This window comes from Bombina bombina, chromosome 6 (genome assembly GCF_027579735.1).
Source record: "Bombina bombina isolate aBomBom1 chromosome 6, aBomBom1.pri, whole genome shotgun sequence".
Taxonomy (NCBI): domain Eukaryota; kingdom Metazoa; phylum Chordata; class Amphibia; order Anura; family Bombinatoridae; genus Bombina; species Bombina bombina.
The window spans coordinates 463,440,873-463,449,928 of NC_069504.1; the positions used below are offsets into that span (position 1 = coordinate 463,440,873).

Sequence of the window (9,056 nt, forward strand, 5' to 3'; positions counted from 1 at the left end):
GTTAATAAATATAATATAGGGGTCGGCGGTGTTAGGGGCAGCAGATTAGGGGTACATAAGTATAACGTAGGTGGCGGTCGGCAGATTAGGGGTTAAAAAAATGTAATCGAGTGGCGGCGATGTGGGGGGGGGGACCTCAGTTTAGGGGTACATAGGTAGTTTATGGGTGTTAGTTTACTTTAGAGTACAGTAGTTAAGAGCTTTATGAACCGGCGTTAGCCCAGAAAGCTCTTAACTACTGACTTTTTTCCTGCGGCTGGAGTTTTGTCGTTAGAGTTCTAACGCTCACTTCAGCCACGACTCTAAATACCGGAGTTAGAAAGATCCCATTGAAAAGATAGGATACGCAATTGACGTAAGGGGATCTGCGGTATGGAAAAGTCGCGGCTGAAAAGTGAGCGTTAGACCCTATTTTGAGTGACTCCAAATACCGGAGTTAGCCTAAGACCAGCGTTAGGAGCCTCTAACGCTGGTTTTCACGGCTAACGCCAAACTCCAAATCTAGGCCTTACACTGTTATACAGGCTTTACACTCACTACTTTACATTGTAGCAAAGTGTCATTTCTTCAGTGTTGTCACATGAAAAGATATAATAAAATATTTACAAAAACGTGAGGGATGTACTCACTTTTGTGAAATACTGTATATATATATAATATATATACTGGGGCTATAAAGCGCTAGCATAATTATAACCTAAATGTCACTTTAATACCAGATAATGTTTAATTATGCATAATGAAACAATTTTGCAATATTTTTTATTTTGCCCCCTTTTCGTGTCATTAAGCTCTAAAATTGAGAAATGTATAATTCTCAAAACTTAAAATGCACTCTGCTGACTCAATGCTAACCCTGCTACATATATATCCTTAATTGACTTTATGGCAGTGGCTAGCCTTGCTGTCTGCAGACGAAAGCCCAGATAAGGCAAATGGTGGCTATTGAAAAATAATTGCAGTTAAAATGGATGTTAATTTGTTTTAAAAACATTAAGACTTGGCTGATATGTTATTCTATAACTACACAACAGAATTGTATTGTAATTACAAGGTGTTTACTGTTCCTTTAAACTGTAATTTCAGTGGCCTAATTAGATTTATATCAAATTTTTGTGTCTATACAAATAAAGTTCATGTGAATATGCTCAACGCAATTATGCAATCAATATAAGTATCTAGATTCCAAACATTCTATAGATTATGTCAAATTGATGCATCTCTATGTTTTTGTGTTATCGATACAATCAATAAGAATTCTAAGCTGATTAGTCTTTATTTGTAAGTTCACCAAATGTTTCATAGAACTCTTTCATTTCTCTTTGAAGAGTTTCATTTCTTTTCTCTGCATCCTCCCTGGCTCTTTCAACATTCCTTCTTTTTATCTCCAGAATGTTATACCATTTTTTCTGCTGCTCTAGTGTTGATTGTAGGCTTAGGATCTCCAAGCTCAGATTGTTGTTTTTTTGTTCCAGACTGCAAAAAAAAAAAAAAATGTTGAACATGACAATAATTTACAGTGAATATTTCATTTGGGTCTGAACTAATATATAGTTGTAATTATTTGTAACTTGTAAATTATGTTTGCTCTGAATTACTGATGTAAAAAAGGAAGCATTGTATGATATATGCATCGTGTTTTGTAGAAAATATTTATTAGATGACACAGAGCTGGCAAAGTTATTTAAAGGGACATGAAACCCAAACTTTTTCTTTCATGATTCAGATAAAACATACAATTTTAAACAATTTTGTAATTTACTTCTGTTATCTAATTTGCTTTAAACTCTTTGTATTATTTGTTTAAAAAGCAGCAATGCACTAAATTAACACCAGGTGATCCAATAAGATGAGGCATATATGTGCAGCCACCAATCAACAGCTATTGAGCCTACCTAGGTATTCTTTTCAACAAAGGATACCAAATTTAAAAAAAATCAATTTAGATAATAGAAGTAAATTGGAAAGTTAATTTAAAATCACATGCTCTATCTGAATCATGAAAGAAAAAAATTAGACTTCATGTCCCTCTAAGAACTATTAAAAACAGTAAGATTGCATAATCAACAACTGCATAAAAAACAGTTAATGCAATATCACTAACTCTAAATGAGCAGCAGATTTTTTTCATCAGTATTCATTTGTTTCCTTTATTTATTTATTTTTAAGCTCTTAATACTTACTTTAACATGCTCTCCATGCTCTGTAAAAGTATTCTAAATATTTAACGAAAATTTGATTTCTTTCTATTGGCAGTGAGAGTCCACGATAACATTCATAATGTATGGGAAATACTATTCCTAGCCACCAGGAGGAGGCAAAGACACCCCAAACAAGGGTATAAATATTCCTTCCACTTCCTCTACCCTCCAGTAGTTATTTTTCCTCGTCTCATAGAGGTAAACAGAGAGAGGTTTCACAAGAAGTTGGCTAGTTTGCCAGATGTTCAAGAGTTTGTTCAGGCTTTGGTCTGAATTTATCCTGTTTTCAAACCTATTGCTCCTCCATGGAGCTTAAATTGAGTTCTTAAGGTTCTTCAGAGGGCTCTGTTTGAGCCTTTGCATTCTGTTGATATTATATTGCTCACATGGAAGGTGGTCTTATTGGCTATTTCCTCTGCTCGAAGAGTGTCAGAGCTTTCAGCTTTGATGTGTGATCCTCCGTATCTGGTGATCCATCAAGATAAGGCTGTGTTGAGGACTCAACCAGGCTTTTTACCTAAGGTGGTGAATACTTGTAGCATCAATCAGGAGATTGTAGTTCCTTCTTTGTGTCCTAACCCATCTTCCTTTAAGGAAAGACTTTTACACAATCTGGATGTGGTCAGAGCGTTGAAATTCTACCTTCACGTTACTAAGGAGTTTTGTCAGTCTTCTTACTTGTTCATTTTGTATACTGGCAAGCGTAACGGGCAAATGGCTCATCTTTTACTATTTCATTTTGGATGAGAAGTCTGATCAGTACGGCCTACAGGCAAGCAGGCCAGGAGCCTGCTTCAATAATCACTGCGCATTCTACTCATTCTGTGTCCACTACTTTGGCCTTCAAAAATGAGGCGTCAGTTGAGCATATCTGTAAGGCTGCAACGTGGTCTTCTTTGCACACTTTCTCAAAGATCTACAAGTTTGATGTTTTTGCTTCGGTGGAAGCTTCCTTTGGGAGAAGGGTTATACAAGCTGTGGTGCCTAGTTCTTGACTACCTCCCTTATTTTCCCTCCTGAACATTGTGAAGTCCACAGCGTGGGTATTGGTTTCCCATAGGTTATGAATGTTCTCATAGACTCTCACTGCCAATTGAAGGAAAACTATAATTATTCTTACGTTATAATTTAATTTCCTTCTTGGCAATGAGAGTCCACGACCCCTCACGATTGATATTTGGTAATGGTGGCAGTCATTTTTCTTTGCACCTCTGTACCACTTGTATCTCTCTTCACTTTTCCTTATCCTCGGCTGAACTGATAGATGGTAAGGGAAATGGGAGGAATATTTATAGCATTGTTTGGGGTGTTTTTGCCTCCTCCTGGTGGTCAGGAATAGTATTTCCCCTAGATTATGAATCTTCTTATGGACTCTCACTACAAAGAAGGAAATTAAATTATCAGGTAAGAATAGTTTTAGTTTTTCGTTTAGTTTTAAACTAAACAAAAAACAAATAGGTAAAATAACCATAAAGCAGGTAATATAAGCATGTTTACTATTCAGCTGATTATTTCTACTGTGCTCCAGTTCATATATCCTGAACATCAGGCCTGTTAGGGAGGCCCGAGTACAGGTTTGAAAACCAGTGCTCTATCTGAATTTATGAAACTTTCATTTTTACTTTAGAGAGACAGTCAATAGCAAAATTGTTATTGTTTAAAACAGAGCTTTCCAAACTTTTCATGTTGGTGACACACTTTTTAGACCTACATCATTTCGCGACACGGTAATTCAGTTGTACTAGCAAACAGGAGGTTAAACTAACTTGTTTTAAGAGATATGGACACATACATAAATGATATAATAACAAAATGTATTTACAAGTAACAGTAAGTATGTGCAAGAATTAAAAAAAGTTTAATATCACTAATAGCTACTTACTATTTTAATGGGATGTATGAGGTTGATGGGATGAACAGTTTCGGAATATTTGGTGGAATATTAGATAAAGACACTCGCATTTCATCATCAAGCATTTTTAAGCTTCCACTTCCTATCCATATATCAAGAACAGGAGCAGCAATGCACTACTGGGAGCTAGTTGCAAAAAAATCCCACTGACTTCTGCTCAGCGTTTAAGCTGCCACCCTCAGAGCTCTGTGAGTCCGACTGACTACTGCCCTCGCTGCAAACACACTGCTGTCCCACTCACTGGCTACACTTGCAGTCACAAGCCAATGTGTCGCCAATGGTAATACTTTCAGTTCCCACTGAGCTGTGCCAATTGGTTAAGATGATCTGTGACCCACTAGGTATCAATCACGTGTCAACCATGTGATATCTGTGTAGCAGGCAGGTGGAAAGTCAGAAACCAAAAAACTATTTAAAAAAAAATAATTAAATTTAAAAAAATTTGTGCTGAAGCAGGGACACACCTACACATTGGCGGCCGACACACTAGTGTGTCCCGACACACAGTTTGGAAAGCACTGGTTTAAAAGATAGATAAAGCCTTTTACTACCCATTCCCCAGCTTTGCACAACCAACATTGTTATATTAATATACTTTATAACATTTAAACCTCTACATTTCTGCCTGTCTCTAAACCACTATAGACAGACTCTTATCACAATGCTTTTTTATTAGCTTTTCACAACAGGCGACTGCTAATCCATGTGGGCCATATAGATAACATTTTGCTTTGGCCATTTGGAGTTGTGGCTGACACTGCACTAATTGGCTAAAATACAAGTCAATAGCTAATAAATAAATAGTCATGTGATCAGGGGGCTGTCTAAAGAGGCTTAGATACAAGGTGATCACAGAGGTTAAAAGTATATTAATATAACAATGTTGTCTGTGCATAACTGGGGAATGGGTAATAAAGGGATTATCTATCTTATTAAACAATCCCTTTAAGTATTTTGAACAGGTATGGAACAAATGGCATAATTTGCATTTATTAGGAAACACCATGAGTAGATTTTGTTAGGACAATTGCCCTGGTAAAATGTTATTTTACTCATTATACAATTAAATATAAGAAAACTCACACAATGATGCTTCTTTACAATAATCATTCTAGTGTGTGTATTAAGATTTGTTCACCAACTTCAATAAATACCAGATTTTTACATATTTTAACATGATATTGTTATCTTGATTAACTTATTGAGATGAAACTGCATACTGCAATAGGTTTCATCCCCACTGCGCCTGGTCTTAGCATCTCATTTCAAGTGTGTCATTTATATTGAGCTGTCTATAAATAAGAGAGGTGCACATATGATTCAGTCACTAAAAAAATGTATGAAAATAAAGATTTTTTTCATAGCCACTCCAGTATAAGGACTTGCATAAGAAAATCTATTGTCAGCTTTCCAGGCACTCAATGAAGTACCAAATGCATTAAACTCAAACACAATATTTTTTTTTTTTAAAGCATATAAAACAACACTAAGCAAAGTTCCGGACTAGAGTCTTTTCACTATGACTCATTAGTATATCAACCTACAGCAGACATCCCAAATCTCCCTGAAGTTCAGGGAGTCTCCCTGATAGTTATAGCGGCTCCCTGATGCCAGCAAATGGAATGCAATCTCCCTGAAACTCCAAGTACCATGATCCAATGTTGCCCAAATCCGGAAAAGTATTTCTTTAAGGAATGCCTTTAGTTGCTGGGACGTTATAGAACCCTCAAAGCATGCATCAGTAACAAAAAAAGCCCCCACTGATTTTAATCAAATAAAAAAAAACAAATACTACCTTATTTACTGCACGTAATTAAACTTCATATTCTGGAAAATAGGTTTGTTGTATGTGGTTGTGCAATAAAGCTACTTTTTTATTGTGCCTTTAGTGGGAAGCTACTTTAATGATAAGTTCCTATCTTATTTAGGGTGCCCAATATATAACTGGGAGGAAGGGGGGGGTGGCAGCGCAGTAGCAGGTGAAGCCACCTCCCTGAAATTATTTTTCGCAGGTTGGGATGTCTGCTACAGGCACCCCCCCCATCTCTCTTCCTCCCCCTCCCCCCCCCCCTCTTTTTTATTTTTTTTCTCTCTTTCTCTCTTCCCCTACCCTCTGTCCTGTCCCGGTTACCCCCCCCCCCCCCACTACCTACATCTTGAAAGGGAGCGACTCCTATATGAGTGGGATTATCTTAAATGTATATCTAGATAATATAACTATTCACTATATGTTACTCTATATTAAAAATTGAGGTCACATATATTATTGTGATTAATGTCAAACTCTAGTCTATACTCTTACATCTGAGCTTTATCATCTTGTTATTTATGTAACAAATGTAAAATATCTTGTTTGTATGTTCACAGCTGTTACTATAACTTTTACCTCAATAAGAATTATTTAGAAAAAAAACAACAACAAAAAAAACAGCACTAAGCACATTTATGAATGAATTACTTTTTTAATTTTGATTTAGAATCTAACCAGAAGTGGGTGTGTCTATGCTTACTGGCTGATAAGGGCAAGCCCCATCGTTTTATTGGTGGGCAGTAAAATTGCCCACAAGAGTAAAAGCAAAAAAATAAATAAAAAAATTCCAATACAAGAACATTTTTTTTAACAAAACAAAAAATGTGATACATTTTTATAATGATCTCTTGGATGCACGTCAACTTTCCTTTAAAGGATATAAGCACACATTTAAAGGGACATTAAACCCACATTTTTTCTTTCATGATTCAGATAGAGAATACAGTTTTAAACAACATTCCAATTTACTTCTATAATCTAATTGTCTTCATTCTTTAGATATCCTTTGTTAAAGAAATAACAATGCAAATGGGTGAGCCAATCATACAAGGCATCTATGTGCAACAACCAATCAGCGGCTATTGAGCCTATCTAGATATGCTTTTCAGAAAAGGATATCAAGAGAATTAAGCAAATTAGATAATAGAAGTAAATTAGAAAGTTGTTTAAAATTGTATTCTCTATCTGAATCATGAAAGAAAAAATTTGGGTTTCATGTCCCTTTAATAAGCATTGGGTTGGATTCCACGGTTTCTACATTTCTTGTTTTATATCAGCTGTTATTTATTTATTTTATGTAAATCCAGATCTTTATGTGTTGCACTTTCACAAGAAGAAATCCAGCTCCGAAAATATCTGAATGCTGCTGGCGGCAGCCATTTTCAGCATTGGTTTAACAAAGTACACAAATGCACATACCTATTGATAACTCCCATGATATTCAATCTCCCCATAACGGCACAGTTAACAGATGATAAAGGCTGTCGACCCCTGAAAGCCAAATGGTTTAATGGAACCCACCAGCTCCATTTTTCAAGCTGCGTTTGCAGTGGATCACTGCTTCTTAACCTCTCCACTTCAAGGTGTCAGAATTAAATCATCTCAATTAAATCATCACAATCTCTTTCCAATTCAAAATGGTATTATCTTTTTTTTTTTATAAATTTGTGTGCACGAGCGCCTCTCCAAGGGCGAGCTGCAGAGAACACGGAGAAGAATACAAAGGAGAATTCTCCAAGTCCTTGATAAATCTAGCCTATGAGACAATATGTGGTTGGTTCTACAGATCACACTATAGATCAGTAAAATCACACTATAAAATTAGGCATATCTGTAAAATGTTTACTTTCGTCATCTCAACACGAGGGTCCTTTTCTATTATACGATTGAAAAGTCAAAAGAAATAGTAAAATAATCTTACAAAAAATAGATTTTATTAACAGATATATATATATATATGTATATGTACTACATTTTCTAAAATCAGATCATTTTAAAAAGCATGTCATAATTATTATTAGGTACATTAACATTTTTAATTATCTGATCATACCATGATTACAACAGTGTTGAATTTTACCCACAATATGTAAGAAAAATACATTTCATTCAGTGACTGTACTTCCTGATACATCACCAGATATGGAAATCAGTGCAAAATTTTTTGTTTGTTTTAAAGCTGACAGGTCTAATTACCTTTTTAACTTCTTTTCATACATTGCTTTCTGCTTTGATAGCTGTAGATTTAGCCCATACAATACATACTGCAGGGATCTCTGATTTGATGGATGTTCATTTGAAGAGAGGGACATTTTTTCCCTCCTAATTTTAGTAGATTCCGTTGTTTCCTGGGCTCCTAAATTGGTAGATGTGTCTGCAATGCCATCACAGGTCTTCATCTTTGGAAACATTAAAAAGCTTTGAGAAGGCAATGACTCCCTAAGCATTGCTAAAACAGATGTCTTGAACCACTTCTATGGAGAATAAATAGATAGTTTATTCTCTCTGCGTGCAGTAATGCTGTGTATCTCCCATAGTATACTAGATTTCTGCTTCTTATCACAGCTGCTTGAAACTGAAAAGCTTGGAAATATTCCACTTTTCTTGCAGTCATGAATTCTTTCTGCAGAACAACACCCTCGGGATGTTTACAAGTCAGCTGCACTAGACATTCAATAAACTTCCCAGCAATCCCCAGGGAGAACAGCCTGCTTACTTGTTTTACTTTTATTTCTGTTGGGTTTGATTGACATTTGTAGGCTGTTACATATTTTGGCTTAAAAAAATGACATTCCACATTCCTCACTGTAGAAAACATTGCTAAGTTGTACATTGCAAATACAGAACTGTCAGTTGTGTGGAATAATTCTAAATATGCTAAACAGTTCATGGGATCCATGTTTAAAGTCATTTCCACAGCCTGTGGGGCTACTTTCACCAGGACAAGAAAAGTGATAGTAGCAGGGATTAAATGTTGCTTTCAAATTTCTTTTCATACTCTTAGGCCTAGATTTAGAGTTCTGCGTTAGCCGCCAAAAGCAGCGTTAAGGGGTCCTAACGCTGCTTTTTACCGCCCGCTGGTATTTAGAGTCAGGCAGGAAAGGGTCTACCGCTCACTTCCTTACCGCGACTC

The 9,056-nt window shown here is 36.0% G+C and overlaps 1 protein-coding gene across 1 annotated transcript; it reads right to left on the minus strand.

Annotated features, from left to right (window-relative positions):
• Positions 1–745: 745 nt before the first annotated feature.
• LOC128665117 (rho GTPase-activating protein 24-like) lies at positions 746–8,564 on the minus strand. Its single transcript, XM_053719861.1, has 2 exons — positions 8,120–8,564; positions 746–1,476 (listed from the first exon to the last, which is right to left on the minus strand). Exons 1-2 carry the CDS (start codon positions 8,368–8,370, stop codon positions 1,269–1,271), a joined length of 459 nt encoding a protein of 152 aa, XP_053575836.1. The 5' UTR covers positions 8,371–8,564; the 3' UTR covers positions 746–1,268.
• Positions 8,565–9,056: the final 492 nt, after the last annotated feature.

Bases quoted from the DNA above. Each gene is read 5' to 3' on its own strand.
- LOC128665117 (XM_053719861.1), bottom strand. From the start codon at position 8,370: ATGCTTAGGGAGTCATTGCCTTCTCAAAGCTTTTTAATGTTTCCAAAG. The intron at 1,477-8,119 runs GTAATTAGACCT...TTTTTTTTGCAG, and splicing joins TATGAAAAGAAGTTAAAAAG to TCTGGAACAAAAAAACAACA.